The sequence below is a fragment of the Choloepus didactylus genome, chromosome 3 (assembly GCF_015220235.1).
Source record: "Choloepus didactylus isolate mChoDid1 chromosome 3, mChoDid1.pri, whole genome shotgun sequence".
Taxonomy (NCBI): Eukaryota; Metazoa; Chordata; class Mammalia; order Pilosa; family Megalonychidae; genus Choloepus; species Choloepus didactylus.
This window is the reverse complement of record NC_051309.1, coordinates 166,865,365-166,889,223: the sequence shown is the minus strand read 5'-3', so window position 1 is coordinate 166,889,223 and position 23,859 is coordinate 166,865,365. Positions and strand designations below refer to the sequence as shown.

The following is a 23,859-nucleotide window of genomic DNA, read 5'->3' as shown; positions in this document are numbered from 1 at the left end:
AGCCCAGACCCTCTCAAGGGGATCACAGTTAGGGAAAATAATGCACACACAAAACAAACGAAAAAATCCAGAGGCAAGATACTATGAGAAACTCAAAGGAGGAGAAATGATGATGATGCCACTGCAAGTTAGAAGCCAGGAAGGACTGACTGGCACTGAACAAACAGCAGGGCAACATCTGTTCTTTCATTCAACAGAATGAACGGACCTTGGGCCTGCTTGGCCAAGGGTCAGTCTGGAGCAAGCCTCCCCAAGGACTAACCAGAGCAGTAGAAGAGGGTAAGATTGCAGAAGGCCCTGAAGGCCAGAGCAGGTCAAAAAAAGGTCACCCTGCACATAACAGGGAATCACAGAAGCTTTTGACCTTGAAAGTGAGGTAAGAAGGTACCCAACACAGTATCTTACGCACACACAAATTACTTCTTGACAATAAGCCAATGCAAACACTTATTTGGTTTCCACACCATCACCACTCTGGATTCCGTGTATTGAAATATAGTTGAAGTATAGTCAGAAGAGACGAAAAAGCCTATAAATCTAAGAAAAAAGCGACCAACAAGTTGTTTCATTCCTTCCTCTCATTATCAGTTCATTATCATTTTGTGGAGAAATACAGTTATTTTCCTACACCAGAATATAACATAAAAAAAAAAGAGTATATAACAAAAATACATGAATACTAAACATTATATAATTGTAAAGCACTTAATAACACTAAGCTCTCTACTCTGATTAAGCCCCTTCAAAGCAGGAAAGCTGCTCCATGCTCTAGGGTGGTCAAGTCTAGGGGTCAAATTGAGGTACTGCCAAAATAGAAGGTAACGTTTATTAGGTACTTAATAAATTGGAGGCACTTAAACCTCACAAAACTCTCTGAGACTAGCGATACTATTACCCCCACTCTGTGGATGAGAAAACTGAGGACCAAGAGGTGAATTATAACAGACCAAAAAAGGATGGAGCCAAGATTCAAACCTAGGCAGCCTGGCTGAGGATCCAGCAGTGTTTAACAATGAATTATTTTATCTGATTTTACTAATGATGTTCTCTATGACTTAGAGACCCATTTAAAAAAAGAAAGGGAAAAGAAACCTAATTCAACAGAAAATATTTCCAAAACAAATAACTGTATAAACAATTAGTGCTGACAAATACTTCAGTATTCTTTTCCATTTATTCAATGCCACATCTTCTGATCCTCTCTTTAGGTACTAAATTCATCTTCCGGAATGAAAGGAGCCCAACCTCCTGGCTAATTAAACCAGAAAACTCTCATATTTAAATAGCACCTATAAAATACTCCCTTTTCAACAGACTCTACATGACACACATGAAGGAACTTTTTCTGAAAAAAAAAATTCAAAATACTTTGAAAAGAATTTCTTAAAAATAACTTTCCTCAGAACCCTCTGCAGCTTATGTCAGGTATATGCAGGGCAAAACAGTCCCCAAAAGGTATATATAGAGAGAAGAAATATTTAGAAAATTATTTTGAATACCAGTTTCACTTTCATTATAGCTATGATTAAAATAACCCAGCTATAAACACTTCCACAGGGAGTATTCTATAGAGCAGCTTCTAAATTCCAGTTATTTTACCAAAATAAACTGTATTATATATATAAATGAAACCAGAAATTAAGAATTTTACAAAGTAGCTTTTGAAGCTATAAATAAAATAACTAAATCATATCATAGGACTTGACATTTCCATATCTGAGCACTGTGAGTAAATCTTCAACTGCTGTAACTAATGAGAGTCTATAATTTACTTTCCTTTTAGTCTGGGTTGGCTTCCAACACTAACCAGTAAGTTGGAGGCTACAGCTGAGTAAAAATGCAAATACATATAGATACAAACCAGTGGTTTGCAACCGGGGCAGTTTTGTCCCCCAGGGACATCTGGTGATGTCTGGAGAAAGTTTCAGTGCCACAAGAAAGGCGAGAGTGCCACTAGCAACTAGCTGGCAGAGGCCATGGATGCTGCTAAGTATCCTAAAATGCACAAGACCGCGCACAACAAACAATTATCCAGCCAAAAATTTCAAGAGTGCCGCTGTTGAGCAACCCTGATATGCACAAATATAATGATTTTTTTTTTTAAGTAAATACCTCAAGTGTTGAGTGTGGTCTGGTAGGATTAGGAATGATTTTTATTTTCTTCTTTGTATCTTTCATATTTTCCATACCTTCTACAACACACCTGTAACATTTACTATCAGGAAAAAAATCTGTTTAGGAATAACTTTTAAGAGAAGGAAGACTATTTGCTCCCCATTCTTATGGGGTATTTTCTCAAAGGACTGGCCTCATTCAGCCTGGCCTTCAGAGAAGATTCAGGAAATTTTTCCTCTAAAATCACCTCTTCCTTGTGAAGCTGTTATTCATTAGCCCTGGTTAAAATGAATATGCCAAATAGCTCAAAACCAGCACTCTCAATGATTCACATAGGAGAGAGAAAACCAAAGTGCAAAATTCACAGCCTCTCCAGTGAGGTTACAGCTAGACATCCTGCTTTTCTAAACAGCCACAATAGATAAAGTAGCATTAAGTAGATGACACCAATGTGGGAAGTAATTTATATATTAGAAAATCACTGCATACAAACTAGATATTCCCTTATTAATTAAAAAAAGCTGCCCCCAAATGCATTTTAAAAAGTTCTACATTTGCAGTCAATGAGAATTTCTCATAAAAGGTAAACGTTAAAATAAACATGAAAGCTAGGCAGTGCTGTCTCTGTTGTGGCAGCAAAAAGCCTGTATGATGCAGCAGATTCCCAATAAAACGTTAGTAATTATTTTTCCACATGCAATCATTATCTCATATAGAAAAAACAAACAAACAAACCTGAAATTCAAGTTTTCAAGAGGGTGTATTCTAACACGAATTAAAGGCACTTGGAAGAAATCCAAGATTACAATCCTTTTAAAGTCACATCTTCATCCCAAAGCTACTTAACGCTAATGGCAAATACCACTCACTAACGTCAGTACATTTATGAAATCAATATTCCCGTGGTCCCCAACCCTCCATCCTACAGTCCCATTCACAAAGCACCGGCGCATTCTGAGAGACGACAGTGCACACGTCCCTCGCCCACCCGGGGCCACACGCCGGCGACCGGAGAACACGCCCTTCCCTCACAGCCGCTGGCCGCGGCCCTGCTGAGGTGGCCTGGGTTCCCACCTCCTGAACTTGGGGGCCGGCGTGACTCACGCCCTGTCACATGGCGCGGGAGGAGGCTGGGAAGGCCACCGTTGCCAGGTGTTTGGGCTCGGCCCGACCGTTTATTTGCCTTGCAAAGCGGCCCGAGCGCCGAGGCCGCGGGAGGGGGGTGGGGGCGGGAGCTGGGAGGCCCGCAGCCTCCGGCCTCTCCTCCTCACACACCCACCCTCCCTGTCACCTGGTCGTCCTCACCTGAGTGGGCAGCAGAAGTTCCCCTTCTTCTGCCTGCCACAGCTCCACCACGTTCGGCAAGGGTTCAATCGCTACACGAACACCAAAAAAAAAAAAAAAAAACTGAATTTTTAACGCATGGAAAAGAAACGCTTCCTGTTCCACTATCGTCCCCCAATGCCACCCGCCTCACACAAAACAAGTCTCATTTTCCTTCTAAACGCTGAGGCCACCAGAGGAGCGTGACTGTGGATAAAAACACAATGGACTGGGTTGTAAGTCTGCAGCCCCTCTGACAGAAAGGCAAAAGCGTGTCTCTGCGCTCCGCCCTCGGCATCGTGGGGGTCTAACGCGCCGAGGGTAGGATGAAGCCACCCCACCGGGAATCTCAGCTCCGTATCCCGCAGCATCTGGGGGCGGGCGTTTGCGAGTCTGGCTGCTGGGCAGCCAGGCTCCGGGGAACAAAGCTGCAGGACGCCCTGCAAGCGAGCGCGGAGCCCGGGCCGCGGCGGGGAACCAGCGCGCGCCATACAAAGCGGGGGCTGCGCCGGGGGGCGCCCAGGGCCCGCGCACAAAGACTCCCGGACGCGCGCGGCTAGCGGTCTACGCTGCTCGCCCCGAGCCCCGCGAGTTCCCTTCTTTCTGTTTTTACGGGGGGGAGGGGAGGGGTGGACAGGGATGATGTGGTTAGAAAATGTTATCAGCCGAGAATTGCAACAGCTTTCCTTCCTCCTCCTACCCCTTTCCCTTTCCTCCCCTCGCTTTCTTATAGATTTCAGCAGTTCCTTAAAAGAACGAGGGGGGGGGCGGGGTGGAGAGGGAAATCAAGCAAAGAGGCGCAAGGCTGACCTTGTCCCTGAGCCCCTCCCGGGCGACAGCAGGGCAGAAGGACCTGGAAGACGCCTAGAAGAAGGTTCATGGCCGCGGCGGTGCGGCAGTAGCAGCCGGGCTGCGGGCGTCGGAGCCCCGCCATGCTGGTGCTTGCGCTCCTCTCGGGTGCTCGCTGCGCTCGCCGCTCTCTGGCGCCCGGGCTTCCTCGCCCCGGGCCCGCCCCCGCGCCGCCCCGCCCCGCCCCTCGCCGCCCCCGCCGCCGCCGCCACCGCCGCTGCTGCTGCAGCTTTAGCTTCGGGCGCGCCGCTCGCTTTGAGCGCGTGTGCGCCACAGATAGGGAGGGATGGAACGCCGAGGGGTGCGGGGAACGTCGACAATGCGAACGCTGCAGCCGCGTGCGCCCCGCCCAGACGCGCCGAGCACATGGCCGCTGGTCTGCCCCGCATCTCAAGTTGGATTTTTTCTCCAAACCTGAGGCGTGGAGGCACTGTCTGCCTCTTACAGTTGCCGGAGACAATACCAGGCCCCTTTCGCCAAGTGCATTTTAATGAACTTTCGGGTGGTTTCCGCTTTGTTTGGACACACTGGCCATGGTCGGGTTATTACTCCTCGGGTGGGAGGTGGAGGATAGGGGGTGGGAGGCGGCGGTGGTGGTGGGATGAGGAGTCGCGCAGCGAGAGGAGGTAGACAGGATATTAATGGAAATAATGCAGTGGTTGTCAGGAAACTCGAGTGCAGCCACATGGCTACTGCCAGTTATGCAGCGAGGATATCCGGTGGCTGCAAAGTCTGTAATTTAGAATAAAAAGAGCTCTCCCAAAACCCGGGAGGCTGACCTCAGCGCCGCGTGGCGGTGGTGCGCTCGGCACCCTTGGTGGAGACGGTCCAGGTTGTGACAGGTGGGAAATCTTCCTACGGGATTTATAGCTTCAAAGACCTTGGAAATACCCTCCTTCGGAATCTTATTTGGAATCAGTCAGCTTCCTCTGAAACATGATTGGGATCGAGGACGTGGTCAGTTGCTTGTTTCCAACATTCACAGGATAAGAGTAATACTTGGTAATATATAGTCTAGCTCCTTTTCTTGATGCCTATTCCCAAAAAAAGATGCATCTAAGATCTGAGATCTCTTTTAATGAAAAATCGCACCTTTGCCAACGATTTGCATAACCTGGAAGTACTGGCAATCCTAATTAATTTTTAGTGAATTTGCTGCTTCCAGAGTAGCTTGTATGAAATTCAGAGAATATGAGCAATCTAGTATAGAGAAGGGAAGTGACCGGGGCACACCTGTCTGCTTACATTGATCCTTTATTTAATTGCTTGTGGTGCCTTACAGTCTAGACAATGGAAAAGCGGTGGTTGCGTAGCAGGACAGATGCCTGAGAAGGACTAAACGAATTATGGATCCCATCGCTCCTAAGGACAGCACTTTGAACGGATTCAAAGTGAGAATCCGTTCAAAGTGCTGTCTGGAAATAACAGTAAATAAAGTAAATAAAGTGTGTCTGGAAATAACAGTAAATAAAGTTAAATGCCTTAATTGTTTAACCAGAACTTGACATTTAAGATTAGCATATAAATCCTCCATGTGGGAAAAAAGTTCAATTTTGCATTAGCCAACTTGACCACCTCTAGTATATTCTCTGTTCCTTGCTTTTTTTTTTTTCTTCCTATTTTTCTGTATTCCCTGCCAACATTTTCATTACCTTACCAAGGACCTCCAGCCCTATCGCAATGTGTCCTTTTTTTCTTCTCATTATTTCATCCCTTCAGGTTTGTATTCATCCCTTGAACTCTGAGGGTCCCCCACTGTGTTAAAGGGACCTAAAATGACAAGAATACTTGCACAGCCCACTTAGGCAGTAGCCTTCGAAATTTGTTTTTAAATGGAAGTTCATCTCAGTGGCTATTTATTTACAATATGTATTTTCAAGTCCTCTTGTAACTATACTCCTTAAAAAGGAAAGCAAGCAAGCATCAATAACCTAATGGGTTTCATTAGACAGGTTTAATAAAAAGTTGTGATGCAAAACTTTACTAATAAAGTCTTTCCCACACTGGTATTACAGCATTAATGGAAAGGACAAAAAAGAGAGAGAGAAATATTGCTGTGAACCATATGTAAATTCAGCTCTATTTTGTTCTCTTAAGGAAGCTTTTTAAGGCCAGCTTGATTTTTCAAGTTGTGGTCTTGTGGACTTTACAAAGTGGGTAATGCTATTTGACTGTTGTTCAGAAAGCCAGAAGCTTGTATCTACAGTGCCATGGGGTTGGAGAGGGATACAGGATTACACATCTGTCTTCTTAGATAAATCTGACCTACTTAAGCCTTCTCTGGAGGTATTTTTGATGCTGACTCATGAACAACAGGAAAGTTATGGCTCATTAAACAGCATCCACGTTTTGGAGTAAACTTGTTCTCCAAAGAAGACTCTTATGTCATTTGTATATATTTCCATTATTCCTCTGTAGACAGTAGACATTATGTCTCAAAATGTTAAAACTGGGAAAAGTTTTTGAAATCATTTAGTAGTGCATTTGCCTCATTTTACAGATGAAGAAACTGAAATCCCAGGAGGATGAGAGATATCCAAGTTGTAGCATTCCAAAGTAGATTTGAAATAATGTTAACAGAAAAAAAGATTAAATGAGGTAATGTATGTTAAGCATCTAAGTATAGGTGCTGAATGATATTATCCTGTATTCACATTGTAGGGACATGCCAGACCTTTCTTTAAAATAGTAAATTTGATTTTGCTATTAAATTAGTTGAATTACCCACTCATTATCATTCATTATCATATCATTTATCACTTAGACACACTGGAAATGGGAATGATTAATGAAAATGTATATGGAACAGCTGTTTGCTGGGCCTCACCCCAATCAAGACACCAAACCAAGTGTTTCACCAAACTGCAACCCCCATCCCCCAACAATGATGGGAGCCAAGCGTCATCATTGCCTGGGAAGAAATGCCCAGAAGGGATCATTCTGGAGCAGGGCAGAAACCTAGTGATCATGGTTATGTATTCTTGAGCCACAAACTGCATCATTTCATCTCATCTCTGGAAGCTTCTGATTAAGTATATTGCATAAGGATTCTCTCCTTTCTCAAACTACTCTGTTACATTGAATAATTGTCTTTTTCCATTACGGGAACATAGGCAAATCTGGGGAGGCAGCAGTATTGATGGTTAAAAATAGTCATCTTTCTCTGTGCTAGTTTCAAAACTCACAGAACTGTACGATAAAAAGCAAATTTTTCTGAATGTACATTCGAAAATAGCAGACCTTAAAAAGTGTTTGAAGGGAGGTTAGAATGTGGTTTATATAGGATACTTTGGGTATGGTCCTACTAAATGTTTATATATGATTAGACGAATGACACATGAATGAAAAATCAGCTTCCCAGCCTCCCTTGCAACATGCCATGACCATTTGGCCTAGTTCTGGTCAATGAGATATAAGCAGACATCTATTGGTTTAACTTCAAGAAAAGCTATTGTTTTCCTGATGAAAAGTAATAGATTCAACTAGTGCAGCCTTTTGCTCTGTGTCCTTCTTCCTACTGGAACACGGATGTGATGTCCAGAAGTTCAGCAGCCATCAGCCAAGCCTGAGGAAGAAAGCTGCATGCTGAGGATGATGGCTTGGAAAAGTAGAAAAAGTCTGGATCATTGACGGAATTAAGACATTGCTGGATTGTCTACTTTCTGACATCTTGTTTTGTAAGCAAAATTAACCCCATCTTCCTGTAGTCAGGTTTTTCTGTTACTTGCCACCAAAAGCAATCCCAAACTGTATGACATAGTGAACCCTGTTGTGGACAATGACTGTGGTTAATAGTACAAATATAAGAATGTTCTTCCATGAACTAGAACAAATGTACATCACTATTCAAGGTGTTAATAATAGGGTGGTACATGGGAAAAAATAATACAACTAATGCAAACTATGGACTACAGTTAACAGTAATATTGTAATATTCTTTCATAAGTTATAACAAAGGTACTATACCAATGCTAAGTCTCAGTAATGGGGGGTATAAAGGGTATGGGATTTTTCTTTTTGGAACAATGAAAATCTTCTCAAATTGGTTATTGTAATGAATGCCAACAGTGTGATTATACTGAGAGCCACTGATTGTACACTTTGGATGGATTGTATGGTATGTGAATAAAACTCTTTTTTTTAAAAAAAGTAATCCTAAATGTAAAAAAGTAAAACAGGAAACCAATACAAAAATAAAAGCAAGCAAGAGTCATTATCAATAACCATTCTCAAAACCAGATTGCCCATGTAAAGAAGGAACAATAGCAAACTAGTACTTGGTTTAGTTTACAAGTACAAATTAAAACAACTATCATGCATCATTTGATATCAAATTAGAAAAATAAAAGTTAAAAAAAAACAATGTTACTTTTGTTTCTCTGGCTACAGAGAAACAATGCTTATCACTTAGTAAATTAGTTTGTTCTCCAAAGGACAATCGGCTATCACCAAGACCAACACTGTAAGTCTGTGTGGATGGCACTCCTGGCTTGGGCAACATACAACTGTGGGTACCACCTATATTTTCCCCCTACTTCCTCAGTGTATGCCCAGCCTCTGAACATAAGGGTATCCCAAGGCTGGTCCCAGATACTTTTTATATTTTCTTTCTCTAGGTGAACTCATCCAGTCTGTGTCTACCCAGTTGCTCAAGCCAAAAGCCAAGGAGTCGTATTTGATTCCTCTTTCCTTGTCACACATCAAGTAATCAGTAAGTCCTGTGATCTCACCTCCATATTTTCCATTTCTATCCTGTTTTTTCTCTACAGCTGCTCTGATCTAAGAAATTCTTCCTTCATGTAGACTTGTACAATTGATTTCAACTGATCTTTTTTGCTTCTACTCTTGCCCTCTGTATCTCAGTTAAACAACAGCCAAGATTATCTTTTAAAATAGAATTTAGATTTTGCATAAAATCCACAAACGATTTCCTATACAATTAGAATAAAATGCAAATTCCTTTCCTTCCCTGCAAGGAACTGTGAGATCTGGCCCCCACCTACATTTCTGATCTCGTCTCCTACCAGTCTTCCCCTTGGTACATGTTCTTCAGCTCAATGACCTTTTTATTCCTCAAGCCTACTAGCCTTGGCCCCATCTTGGGGCCTTTGCACTTGCTGTTTTCTCTACCTGGGGAGCCCTTCTTCCTGACTGTCACATATCTGGCTCCTTCTCATTATTTAAGCAGGGCTGCATGTGTGATTGTGCATGGAGTGCACAAGGAGTAGGGGCTGAAATCCAGCTCTTCTGACTCACCAGCCTGGGTCCTGGCTTGAGGCTGCCTGAGCAAGAGGAGCTTCTTTTAATTTCACAAAGGCACCAACCAATGACCAAGCTATTTTCCCACGATGCCATGTCCTCCTAGAGCAAGTACAGATTTCTGATAAAAAAAAAATTATGTCTTGTATCTCAGGAGAAGGGAGAATTGACAACCACTGGGCCTTTACTTTAAATGCATATCTTATGTAAACCTCAAAATAAACCAATGGGATTAGTATTATTGTCCTTATGTTACATGTTAGAAGCTGAGGTTGAGAGAGTGAAGTTGCCAATCCAGAGTTAAAATTAAACTCTAATATCATTGCATCATACTATCTCTAAAGGTGAAGAAACAAGAACTCTCTTGGAAACTTCCGCATTTAAAATATTTTAATTTCTACTTTTTCTTTTAGAATGCGTATAGGGAAATTAGAAAAACCTATGAAGGCTCAGCTATAGTCATTAAGAATAAATTACTATTGCTATTTATAGCCACAAAATTTCCCACACCTATATGTCTTCTGGGTGACAAGTTAAGGTCAATACAAAATCCAGTAAAATTTGTCATTTTTCCTTTGAACCACTGTACTTTTGGACATGCAGATCTTGTCCTTCTACCAACTTTTGTCCACACTAGCTTACAGTCAACCAGAAAAGTTAATTGTGTAAACCTCTAAAAGAGTGACTGCACTGACTTATTTGATAGCTTGCACTTATTATTAAAATCTTCCACTTGGGGATTCAAGATGCCTACCAGGGAACAGAACTTATTTTTCATTTCCTTTCCTCCCTCCCTCCCTCCCTTCCTTCCTTTCTTCCCCTCTCCCTCCCCCTCCCTCTCTCTCTCTTTTTCCATCTATCCTTCCTTCCTTGCTGCCTTCCTTTCATTATTTCTCTCTTCCTTTCTTCCTTTTGTAAAAGATACCGAAGTAGACTTCAGAAGGTTAGTGGGAACTGTAATGATATACATTTAGTCATTTTCTTTGTAGATGATCTTAGAAAACTGTTACTTAAAAGTTCCACTTAAGCTATGCAGCAAGGCCTAGCCCTAGTCTGGGAGGCAGAATTGCTAAGTATTTTTCAGCTTCATCACCATTTTACAGTCTGAAGTGATTCCATTGTAATTCAACTTCCTCTTCGGGAAATAATGGCAGATTACCCTTATATTGTATTTTTGACATGCCAAGCCTTGTTGTAAGTGCTTTGCATATATTAAGTGATTTGATCCTTCCAACAACCCCATGGGGTATAGGTACTATTATGATCCCAATTTTACAAATGGTATAACTACATAATGTCATAAACCGGTATAGAACAGAGCTGGAATTCAAACCCAGCAAATTGGCTTCAAGGCCCAAATTCTTGACCAGCTCTATACATTCTCTATATCCTCTATATGAATGGAAGGCTAATGCTGACCACTGTTGTAAGAATAATGATTAGAAATATGTGCAAAGCACACTGAAATTGTAAACACTGAATAAGGCCAGAATGGTACCCAGAAAAACCTAACAAATTGTTTTTAAGATGATAATACTGCATAACCAACTTCTAGGCATTGACTATGTCATGGTTTAAGAAACAATGGCAAGTTCAGTATTAGAAATTGGAATTTTCTGTCGAGTAAGTTAACCTTGATATATGAATTAAGACATGAAATAAGAAACCATGTTTTTGTAGGAGCTCCCTAAACTAATACCATTTATCAATTTCCTTAACTAGATAGGATCATAATAGTGGTATTTCAACAACCCTTGCCTGACTTATCCCTCTGAACAATTTTACAGCAACTTTTGAAAATATGCTTCACAACTTTGAACAGGACACTTCACCTCCCTGGGCCTTTTCTCTTGCCTACGAAATGAAGCCATAAAACAATATGACCTCTAAGGTCCCTTCCAGATCTGATATCCTATGGTTTTTCTGCCCTGACCTGATAGCTTGAAAGCAGGAAGGCTAAACTTTTTAATTCATCATCTCTTACTACTTCAAAATCCACTGAGTATGGCAACTTCACAGCTTCCTGAATCTGCGTGCTTTCAAATTACAGTCATGTTAACTTTGGCACTTAAAGTTCAAATAAAAAGCTGCCAGGTCAGCAGCAGGGAGCCAGATGTTATGGAACAGGAGTGAAAAAGGGGGATCTGTTCTTTCCTTAAGTGCAGACCTGGAGTGCTAGTCCAGGGCCACTTGGCAAAGTTTACAATTGGTAGAATCTAGTGTCTTCTCTGTGGGACCAATGCAAGTGACTCAACCTCTCTGTGACTTAGTTTCTCATCTATAAATTGGGTATAGTACTAAAGTCTGCCTCATAGGTTGTGCAATGAAATGTTAGTCAGTGTAAAACAGATAGAGCAGTGCCTAGCTCATAGTAAGAGCTATAAAATGCTGCTGTTATTTCACATGTTAAGAAAACCAATATGAGAACTCAAAGAATGTAAAGCCTAAGGACTACGAGGTGCACTGCAGGAGAGGAGCTCAGGCAGTATGCCAGGTCAATGTAAAACTAATGCCTCCATCTTGTGAAAACGCCCCTGTGGCTCCATGTAGAGGCATATTTAAATTCCAGACTCGCAAGCGAAGATTTCAGATTTTCCTCCAACTGCAAAATAAATTGACCTCCAATTGAAAAGGGAGCATCTTGTGTGAGATGTCTTTCCTCCTCTAATATCCCTTCCTCTTCAAGTAATAACTATAATAGAAGCAATTGGAAGCAAACACTCATATAGGCAGAGGTTAAGTTAGCGTCCCAAGGTCACAGAACTAAGTGACAGAGTCACGATTCAAACCTGGGCAGTCGGTTGCAGAGTATGCCAGCAACCACTACATTCTGCAGCAATACAAACTATGTGTGGGGGTGTTTGAAGAAGAGGAGGACCAAGCATATCTTTAAAAAATTTGAGAGGAATGCCTGCTGGATTATTGAAAAATACCCTCTCACTGTGTACAAAACATGACATCGGATGCCACATCATACTAACGTAGACCTGCCTATATACACCTCCCTCAGGAGAGAAACTGCAGAGAGGGATCAGAAAGGGCCTCCATCAGAACAGATAAAGAAGTTCAATGCCACAATCCTCACCGTCCCCTGGCTGGCCGTGGCAGACGTACGGGAGAGCAGAACCTATCAGCTCAGGAAGAAGAACAGTGCGGGAGGCAAACAGGGCATGAGGATCACAACCTGATGTGAGGCAACTGCCAACAATAGCTTGCAGGTAAACAGCTAGAAGCATCTCGAACTGTAGCGCTAGCTAGCGCCTCTGTTAGAGGTGTGCAGCTCTGGGCCGGCAGGAGGTAAAAGGGCAGAATCACAAACAGCGGGAGTGTGAACTTCACGCCGTGGCTGCTGCTACTGCAGCCAGAGGGCTGTAAGCAGGGGCTTCAAAGCTCTTCTTTGACAGCTGAATCCCCAGAAAGGAGTGAGAGGTGCAAGATAGAGAAAGAACACCAGCCTGGGACCAGGGAGCCGTGAGTCACTGTCCTAACTGGCTGCAGGCCTTGTCCCCTCCCTCGGCGCCCTTGCCCGCCTCTCTAGGATGCTGACAGTGACTTTACAAAACAGCAGTCAATGCCCCCTCGCCCCATGTGTAAACAAATTCTTCTGAGTCAGCCCAAGAGATTTGAAAGAATGATGCCCCCACCCCAACCTCACCTTGGAAATGATTTTTGCTGTATGATAAAGATTATCTCAGTCCCGAAATTGTATATGGCTAGGTCAGCCTCACTAGAGATACAGAAATACAAATCAAGGCAACTCTGAAGTTTCATTTTATAATGATTAAATTTACAGAAAAAAAGTAAATCATTTTAAAAGCCAGCGTTGGGAAGGATTCAGAAAAAGAAGCTCAATCTTATAGCACCAAGGACAGAAAAATTGATGTTTTTCTTCAAGGCAAACTAAATATGGAATAAGAGCCATAAAAATGACCATACTTTTTGAAACAGTAATATTTTTGGAAATTTATTTCAAGAAAATACTTTTAAAGGAAGGATATCTTACAAGATATTCACGGCAATGCTATTTATAATAGCTCCAAATTGGAAACACCCCAAATAAGCCTCCTAACTGGAAAAGGGCAAAGATTCAGTGGAAAAACCATCTACTCAATAAAATGGCAAGCATATATAAAGGGCTTGAGAAATACTGTAAAGAGAACAAAGTGAAAGGGAATGTTACATGCACCCATGATTGTTGGGGCAGAAAGGACTTCTAGGCAATAAAATCGGGAAAAGTAGAGGAAAGTGTTTCAATTTGGGCAGAACATGGGGTTGGTGAAGGAGAGGAAGGTAGATGCAGCTCCCCTTGGAAGGGCTGTGAGTGCCAGGATCCACATGAATGAGGCATGTGGATTTAAACACAGAAACTTGGGTGGCCATAGGAATAAGCAAATAGTTTGCACATTTTTCTATCAAATTATTTTAAATATTCAACTGAAAGGGGGGTGAAACTTTTACGTGATTTAATAGGAAACTGACTGGATACTGACTAGAAGAATGGGTCATTAAAGAGAAGAGTGAGAGGGTAGCATTGGTAAGCTAAATAGGAACGGAAATCAATGATTGGACTTCTTTGCTCTTCAAATGAGTGGGGAACTAGAGACATCTCTGAAGGAAGAAGCTGGTACTCAGGTCAGTGGCTCAAAGGGAGCAGGGCTCTGAGCAGGAAATGGCTAAGACAGTCTTTCTAGCTGTCAGAGGAAATTGACGTAATGAAGACAGAACTCTGAAAAAACCTTACTCAAATACGAAGACCCAATACTTCAGACCTCCTCTGAAGAAGCAGCGCAGATGGTATCTCAGAATAAAAGGTAAGAGGTCAGGAGGATTAGGTGAAACAATTTGCCAACTAAGAATAGTTTTATAAATGCTTGCTCTTAAGACCAGTGCTTCACCCTTAAAAAAAAAGACTGCAAATTAACCAGTGTATCCATTAACTATAATCTTAAATCAGTGGATGATATCCCAAAAAGTTTACAGTTTTAATTTTTGAACCAGTGATGGTAAAACTGTTTAGCAGATGTAATCTTTTTTCTATCTGAAGCCATAATTTTATCTTTGCTCTTTAGGCTGACTGTCTTCAGTAGATTTTTGGTGATCTGTAGGCTGTAATTGAATTGTATTGTGAATTAGTGAAATAGTTTAAAAACACCTAATCAGCCATAATTGGCTCAGTGACTTTTATGGTCTGAATATTTAAAATCACACGCACACTCATTCATTCACTCACAATAATCACAAGAGAAGCACTGTGTCTGTGTAACAAAGTTAAAAGTGGTAAGCCCATTAGAAAGGGACAGAACACTACAGACTTAAGGAAAAGAGAAATATAAAAGTAGGGCCACAATACATAAACCGTTTTCTCTGCTGATCTCAGTGTGCAAGTAACTTACATCTTTTCAGAGAAGAAATTAAGATTTCTTGCCTAAGCTTAGCATTTGGCCTCATGAAGACTTCTGAATTATGCTAGCTACATGCTTGCACTTACACGCATTTACATGTTTCCTTAATGTTTGGCTCATTGGAGCCAAGAGTCAGCTTTTACCTCAGGGATATCTGGTTTCAATTCACGTTGTTTGAAACTTGTCTACCTCAACTTGTGCCTTATTAGAGCAACACTTTCCATTTGATTCTCTTCTTGTCACCACTGGGTCTAGGGTGGTTTCTTTCTCTTGCATTGTTAAACATCACCTGTAACTTTAAGCCCATATGTTTGAAGGTGTAGATCAATACTTCTAGCCGAGAAAGGTAGTCAGTTTGATCAGATACACCAGTTTATCCTTGTGATGAAAGTACCATTTCATTTTTAATGACCTTAACTTAGTATTTATCCCTGGGGGTGGGCTTAGTGTTGTCTTTATAAACACACTCACACACACAAAAGCCTAGTTCTTTTCAGGCCCTTCCCCAGCTGTGAGTTTAGCAAGGCTTCTTGATAATGGGCAGACAGAATTACAGCTCCAAACATTCCCCTGCCACTGATCCAGAACATGTGTTATCATATCACACGCTGTAAATTGATTCCAAATCCCTGCCAACAGGGCAAAGTTTGCATTCCAAATATCCAAGGACCTGGGATAGTTAATTGTAAAACAGAAATATGCCATGCTTCCCTTTAATTTGGTGTAAGTGTAGACATGTTTGCTAAACATTTTAGATTCTTAGAATATTTTTATCTGAAAACATAGAACCACCTATGAAATCTTTTTACCTTAGTGAATAGACTTTATCTTGAAGATCCCAGTCCCCTTAGATGTTAGGTTACTTCCAGTTTCTTGGTGGAGGTTGGGTGTCAGGAAGTAGGGCAAGATGGAAAGGAGCTCACATTTAAGATAATAGAGACCCTCATTCAACCCATGAGAGACGTAAACAGTCTGACTATGATAGTCTCCTGGGAGTAGAAGTCTAGGATTTCAAGTGCTATATAAACAGTTGCAAAAGCTCTGAAATTACTCTAGAAACAAACTCCTAGCACAGATGACAGTGAAAGGAATAAACATATTTTCAGTTCTGGGTTATTCCATATTGACCACCTGGGTTTTCTGTTAATTTATTCCTCATCTGAAATAAGAGTGATTAGCAAACACACAGAGCCAAAACTTGTCTTAATTTTTGTGACTTTTGAGTACTGAGGAGTGGGAGGAAAGAGACAAGAGAATAAGTGCACGAGCAAACTGGCATTGGGAACATCTTGGCGTTAACCAGGGAGATTGATAGAATCTCCTCAGAAGTCCCCAGTCCCAGAATGTCTGAGGAACCCCAAACTGGTTACCATGGTGGTGACATTCCTTTCCAATTAACTCACCTGACAAGGTCACCATCGTATGTTCGTATGGTGAACGCTAGCCCATCCCTTTCGATCCAACTCTTCTTCAATGGATCCTAAGAAATGGTCACCTACCCGTGTAGGAACAGGGAGGTAGTTAATACTTTGTGATGAATGGGCTAATACCAGAGGGCAATTGCCAGAGCAAACACTCAAACTTTATAGAATAGGGTTCTGCATAGTTTCGAATGAAATCTCATTATTTATGGAAAGGGCTAGCATAATGGTGGTTTGCCTGGTTTCCCCCTAATTTATTAGCAAGTGCTAGCTAATAAACGAATAAAATCTGGCTAACTGCATGCTTATCCCAAGCTATTTTGATAGAAGGTGGTCTGGGGTAATGAAGACGTTACTTCATCAGCCTTCAGGAGGCCTGGCTTCCAGGACCAGGTTATCACCAACCAAGTGACTTCAGGCAAGGTGCTTAATGCTGTCCAGGTCTCTAATTCTTTAACAGCAAAGTTTCGGAGGTGGACTGGTGGTGCATCTGCAGTGGTTCTTTTCCTTATTGATCCTTTATTCTCTGCAATGAAAGATCTTAATTCCTAAGTTAATTTGTTTGAAATTGCTAATTAATAATCTCTGGGAAATGAAGACAGTAATATTTGAAGGAGGACTGTATGTTATCAAAATAAAGGAACTCTAACCTTACATAATTTTTAAAAGAGGTAATTATGTCTTTTGGGGGGAAGCAATACATAAGATTATAATAGGAAAGAATAATTCAAGTCTGTGTAAGTATAATAGGTGTTTTCGTTTCTGGAAAAGTCAAATTATGAACAATGGCTGTAAAATTAGATTTAGATTATATAAAAATAACAGTAGATTGTTTTTAAATATCAAGGTTTAAGTCTATATATTAAAAGTCCCTCTTGAGAAATGTTCTCCCATGTCTATTTCTATTTGTTCTATTGTGACAGATACTGTGGTCAGCATTCTGTTGTAAAAGCCACCGGTACATGCAGTTGGATTCTCAGGATACCGTCGCAGTAGAACATTGGGACTCTATGGAAGGAAAGAGGTCTGCTCCAACTGGTTGTGAGAAGAGGTATCTTAGCAACACTTTGTAGAAGGACTGGAGAGATTTCTCCCGCATAACTTCAGGGGTTGAGGAGTGGGGTTAGCGGTGGTGCAAGGAGCAGAGAAGGGCAGGCTAAATTTTAAATACGGAGGTCAAGGTAAGCCTCATTAAAGAGATGAAACCTAAGCAGGAGTTAGTCTTGCAGCAATCTGGGGGAAGAGCACTCCAGGCAGAGCAGAGCCTGGGCTCTGGGGCAGGAGTGCATCTATAAGAGGCCAATGTGGCTGGAGTAGTGTAGGGGGAGAAGAGAGAAAATGAGATCAAAGAGGAAACTGTGGGGTGTGTGTCAGGCGGATTGTACAGTGCCCCACAGGCCATTGTGAATACTTTGGCTTTTACTCTGTAGTAAAACGAGGAGTCAATGAACAGTTTTAAGCAGTGACACGATCTAACATATATTTCATCAGGTCACTCTGGCTGCAGTGTTAAGAGTAGACTGTAGGAAGACAGATGAAACTCGGAGACCAGTTTGGAGGGTGATAAGTAATCCAGGCTAGAAACTGTAGTGACTTGGACCAGGTGTTAGCAGTGGAGGGGCTGAGAAGTGGTCGGATTCCAGATGTGCTTTTAAAAGTAGAGCCAACAAGATTTCCTGACAGAGATTGGATGTGGGGTGTGAAAAAAAAAAAAAAAAGTCAAGGATGTCTCCAAGGTTATTGGCCTCAGCAATTGTAAGAGTGGTGCTGTCATTGACTACACTGGCAATAAAATGAAATATACGATGCATCAGCAAATCTGTATTTTTCCTTGTTTTAAAAAATAATCAATTGACTAAAACATCCACTGTGTCATTTCAGTTTGTACACAAGCTTGTTGTCTTGTGTTCACACCATTCTTCATGCCCATAATAATGGATCCCCCATCCTTCTCTCTCTGCTCGTTTGAAATTTACCTTTCACTGAAGGGCAAGGATTAGTTCAAGTTCCACACCCCCCAGAAACCTGCCCTGAGCATATTCCCAACAATATAGTTTTTTTAAATTGTGAAATATAACATATATACAGAAAAGTGATAACATTCAAAGTATGATTTAACAAGTAGTTAAAGAGCAAATTTCAAAGAACATTATGGGTTGCAGTTCCACCATTTCAGTTATCTCCTTATTGTGAAGTATAACATATGTACCAAAAGGTGATAACTTTCAAAGTACGATTTAACAAATAGTTATAGAGCAAATTTCAAAGAATATTATGGGTTACGTTTCCACAATCCCAGCAATATACTTTTGCTGTTTCCTCTATTGTGCTATCTGTAATGATTTATTTTAATCAAATAATATTATTCATGGGATCACTGAGGAGTTTGGTTCCACAATGATATTTTTCCTAAGTGCTTCCATTCTTCAACTTCTCACACTCATCTTCTTCCCCGAGAATTCACTCAAAAATGAGTACCTCTACATGAATTCCCAGGGACGTTACTACTGCTGTGTTCCAGACTGTGTTGTGCCTTCAGGCCCTTCCTGCTCCCCTTCCGGTGGCCTGTCTTCTTAGGTCACCACCAGAAACTGCTTAGAAGGCTTGCTATCACGGAGTCGTCCAACATTTCAACAGTTAATAAGAAAAGGGATTTAAAGGCCCTATTGTTTTGATGCTCTGACTCAAGCTTTCCCTCAGTGTTGGGCTGGCTCCTGCACCTGGGATTTCGTGTGCAGGCATTTCAGTGGCTATTGATAAACTCCTGGATGAGCTGACTCCGTGAAAGGGCTTGCCTTAACCTAACTCTACACTGCAGTCAACTTCCAGAGAATAATCCTCACCAGCACTCCTGAATGTTAACATGCCAGTTCACCTCTTACAGTGCCAGAAAATAAAGAACTTATGGAAAAAAAAAAACAACGTTAATATGCTCTCCACTTAATGCAGCCAGTTGTGGGTTTTTAGATTTTTTTCTGACAGGGAGGAAGGCGTTGAACTTTAAAAGGGGGAGATTGGGATCTCAATCTCCTCCCCCTTGTCCTCATTTTTCTCTTCTCTTTCCATATGATCTTTCAATTGGCTCCAACTACCACATCCCAACTACATCTCTGACTCCAGTTGCCCTCTGGGCTCCATGTTACTGACCACATAGTCAACATTTCTCCGTAGACATATGTAGGCTCTTCAAACTCAAAATAGTCAAAATTGAATTAATAATCTTTTTTCTACCCCTCACCAGCTTCCCTTGTTCTGTTTCCTATCTTGGTTTCTTGGACAATTCTCAAATCCAAACTAGCTACTTGATATCGTCTTCTCTTTCCATTCTCTAATACTAATAATGCTACTCTGAATTTTCTCTTAAATGCCTGCCCTCCCCTCCCCATTCACACAAAGACTGATGGTTGCTGCTTCTAACCTATCTGTACTCCAATCTATTTCTATGTTGCTGCCAGTGAGCCCTCTAAAGCATAAATTTGATCCAATTATTTCCCTGCTTTAAAATTTTGAATGGTCTCTTCAAGAAATGGTGCTGGGAAAACTCGATAGTCATAAGCAAATGAATGAATCTGCACACTTAACCTCACAGCATATACAAAAATTAACTCAAAATGGATCAAAGACCTAAATATAAGAGCTAAAAACTATAAGACTCTTAGAAGAAAACATTGGGAAATATCTTTAGGAACTTGTAATAGACAATGGATTCTTAGACTTTATGCAAAAAACACAAACCACAAAAGAAAAAATAGATAAATTGGACTTCATCAAAATTAAAAACTTTTGTGCTTCAAAGGACATAATGGGAGAAAATATTTGGAAAACTAAACATAAGGGTTTAATACACGGAATATAAAAAGAACCCTTGTAATTCAACAACAAAAAGACAAAAAAAAATTTTTTTTAATGGGCCAAAGACTTGATAGACATTTCGATGAAGAAGATATACAGATGGCCGATAAGCTCATCAAAAGATGCTCCACTTCATTAGACGATAGGTAACATACAAATCAAAACCACAATGAGATACCATTTCACGCTCACTAGAATACCTATTATGAAAAAAAAACAGAAATAATGTGTTGGTGAGGATGCAGAAAAATAGGAACCCTTGTAAATTGTTGAAGGGAATGCAAAATGGTGCAGCCACTGTGGAAAACAATTTGGCGGTTCCTCAAAAAGCTAAACATAGAATTACCATATGACCCAGCAATCCAACTTCTAGGAATATACCCCAAAGAACTGAAAGCTGAACTCAAACATATATTTGTAAACCAATGTTTACAGCAGCATAATTCACAATAATCAAAAGATGGAAGCTACCTGTGGCAGCTTGAGTTATGTGCCCCAGGGAAAAATAAAATGTTCTTAATTTTAGTCCCATTCCTTATACCAAGTGGGTTCACACCCACTGTAAGTAGTGCCTTTTGATGATGTTATTTTTAGTTAAAGTGTGGCTAACTCAATCAGGATGGGTCTTAACTCTATTACAGGAGGCCTTATAAAAGAGATGGCCACAGAGAGGAGCTGGAAGTGGGAAGTCAGTGCTAACCTGGAGGAGAAGGAGGAGGACAGTGCCATGTGATGGGAAAGCCAAAGAACCTCAAGGACTGCGGTAAGCCAGCACCAGAATGCTACCAAACCCAGGAGGAGGCAAGTCATCTAGTCTCTGAAACAGTGAGGCAATAAATTCCCATTGTTTTAGCCAGTCCATTGTGGAGTATTTCTCATAGCAGCCTGGAAAACTAAGACACAAGCCAAGTGTCCAAAAACAAATGAATGGTTAAACAAAATGTACATACAATGGAATATTATTCATTCATAAAAAGGAATGAAGTTCTGATACATGCGACAACATGGATGAATCTTGAAGACATCAGACCAAATGAAATAAGCCAGACACAAAAGGACAAACAGCCAGACACAGCTGTTTCAAATCACATATTCAATCAAAATAAAATATGACTTATTCCGACTGCTGAAGTTGTCTTGATGTTTGAAAGACTTGAAATCCATGAAGCAATTTGAATAGGTTACCTTTTATAAAAATAGTAGCAGACTTTAAGTATAGAATACTGCCTATCTCTGGAAATTTAGGACAAGTCAGCATTCTTTAGGTTCAATATATTAATTTTAAACAGCAGCTGAATACGGCCTTATGGCAAAGCATAAAGGCCTTTTTTTCCCTTGGAAAGGAATTTCAGAATTGCCCTTTCCTCTTCACAGTATGACTTCACTTATATGAAATAAATAAAATATTCAAACTTATAGAGGCAGAAAGTAGATTACAGGTTACCAAAGGAGTAGGAGGGAGCAATGGGGCATTAATGTTTGATGGGTTTCAGTTTGGGGTGAAGGAAAAGTTTTGGTAATGGATGGTGATGATGGTAGCACAACATTGTGAATGTAATTAATACCACTGAATTGCTTACTTGAAAGTGGTTCAAATGGGAAATTTTATGTTGTATATGTTAGCATAATAAAATTTTTAAAAAATCCTTTAAATGAATTCCTACTGCTTACAAGATGTAGTCCAAATTTTTAGCCGAGCCTAGAAAGATGCCCACACTCTAATTCTTGGCCACACTTCCCTTAACTCCCATTCCTCTCTCCCAGTTACCCCAAGCTCCACGAATGAACTAACTGCGATCCCAGAAAATTTCACTGAGTTTCCCAGCTCCATGTTTGTTTTTTTAATTCAGTTCTATTGATTATTCACATACCATATAATCATCCACAGTGTACAATCAACTATTCACAGTACCATCACACTGTTGTGCATTCATCACCACAATCAATTTCTGAACATTTTCCTTACTATAAAAATAAGAATAAAAATAAAAGTAAAAAAGAACACCCGAATCATTCCCCCCCATCCCACTCTATTTTTCATTTTGTTTTTGTCCCCATTTTTCAACTCATCTGTCCATAACTGGATAAAGGGAGTGTGAGCCACAAAGTTTTCACAATCACACTGTCAGACCATGTAAGCTACATAGTTATGCAATCATCTTCAAGAGTCAAGGCTACTGGGTTGCAGTTTGATGGTTTCAGATATTTACTTCTAGCTATTCCAGTACACTAAAACCAAAAAAAGGATATCTATCTAATGCATAAGAATGCCCTCTGGAGTGACCTCTTGACTCCGTTTGAGATTTCTCAGCCACTGAAGCTATATTTTGTTTCATTTCTCTTCCCTCTTTTGGTCCAAGAAGCCTTTCTCAATCCCATGATCCAGGCTCATCCACGGGAGTCATGTCCCACATTGCCGGGGAGATTTACACCCCTGGGAGTCATGTCCCACGTGGGGGGAGGGCAGTGAGTTCACCTGCCGAGTCCCAACTCCATGTTTTTGCTATGCTGTTCTCTCTCCACACGTAGTATCTTTCCCTTTCCTTCCAATGCATCTCTCTCTATTCATAATTTTGAGTTATCACAGCCTGGCTAATATGGTCAAATTCAAACCCATTCAGGCTTGCTTCTCATTCCCCACCTATTATTCCCACTCTAACTTGCCTTACTTGCTCCTGCTTCTACTTTTTGATTATTCTGTTTACCAGGGGCTAGTATATTACCTTTCTAAAACCTACTTTTCCTTCATTCCTTTATTCAGTCAATAAATATTCATTGGGGACCCACATTTAAGGGACCATGCTGGGAGGGGGCACAGGCATGGGGAAGCACCACACTGGTGCTGACACAAACCTTGTTCTAGGGGTGCTTGAGTGCCATTTCCTCCACTAAAGCCTCCATCAACAGATTGGTCAACATTAACATAACAAGAAAGCACATCTCACCAACTGACAGGAGGCATGATAGTGGTCAGAATATTTAAATTCAGGTCTGCTTTAGAAAATTTAGTTTAATATTTCCATTTCTGTATCATAGTGCCATACGGTTTCAACTGAAGGGAACTAACAAAAGAAGTGTTTGAGTCTGGACTGGAGTTTTAAGAGAAGACCAGACCTTTGGTGACAGAGGGACATTGGGGCTAAGAGTGAGAAAGTCACAGGGAGTGAGAGGGTGATATTCAGTGGTCCAACTGGAACAGTAACACCTTCTCACACTAGTGACTCTAACCCAGAACCTATTCCAGTAAACCCTCAGAGAGATTTGTTTTGTTTTATTTTTGGTAGAGTTTACAGACACTGTTATTACATTTTAAAACTAAGGTAATATAAATAACTTGGACAGGGTTCAGAGAAGAACCACTGTGAGAAGCACCATAGCTAGAGCGTGGGCAAGGTATCTATTAATAGACAAGGAATTGAAATCAGTTTCAGGGACAGAAAGATTAGGGTCAACCTAATAGTGGTGCTTAGTGGATGAGAGGTCACAGAAGAGTAATGAACCAGTAAGAGGAATACATTGTTCTTGAGCCACTCCATTTTAGAATCTTTATTTTTAAAAAGGGGCAATAGAATTACTCATAATTTTCTTAAAGCAAACTTGAGAAATGAAGGTCCCTAAATAGTATCTGCTGAATGTGG

At 40.9% G+C, this 23,859-nt stretch overlaps 1 protein-coding gene and 1 long non-coding RNA gene across 3 annotated transcripts in view; one reads left to right on the top strand and one right to left on the bottom strand.

Moving 5' to 3' along the window:
* TMEM131L (transmembrane 131 like) overlaps positions 1-4,437 on the bottom strand; it is a 161,306-nt gene extending 156,869 nt beyond the window's left edge. Inside the window, exons 1-2 of one of the 2 annotated variants that reach the window (XM_037830856.1) lie at positions 4,249-4,437; positions 3,421-3,491 (exon numbers count right to left, since the gene is read on the bottom strand). In XM_037830856.1, coding sequence (XP_037686784.1) covers positions 3,421-3,491; positions 4,249-4,372 — 195 coding nt within the window. In that variant the 5' untranslated portion in view covers positions 4,373-4,437. Of the gene's footprint in view, positions 1-3,420; positions 3,492-4,248 lie in introns of those variants that run through there. The other variant, XM_037830858.1, reaches the window with a different exon arrangement.
* Positions 4,438-14,301: 9,864 nt separating this feature from the next.
* Positions 14,302-21,271, top strand: LOC119528876. The gene is made up of 3 exons (XR_005215781.1): positions 14,302-14,357; positions 17,293-17,420; positions 20,863-21,271. It is a non-coding gene; the product is annotated as an uncharacterized LOC119528876 (long non-coding RNA).
* The last annotated feature ends 2,588 nt before the right edge of the window (positions 21,272-23,859 follow it).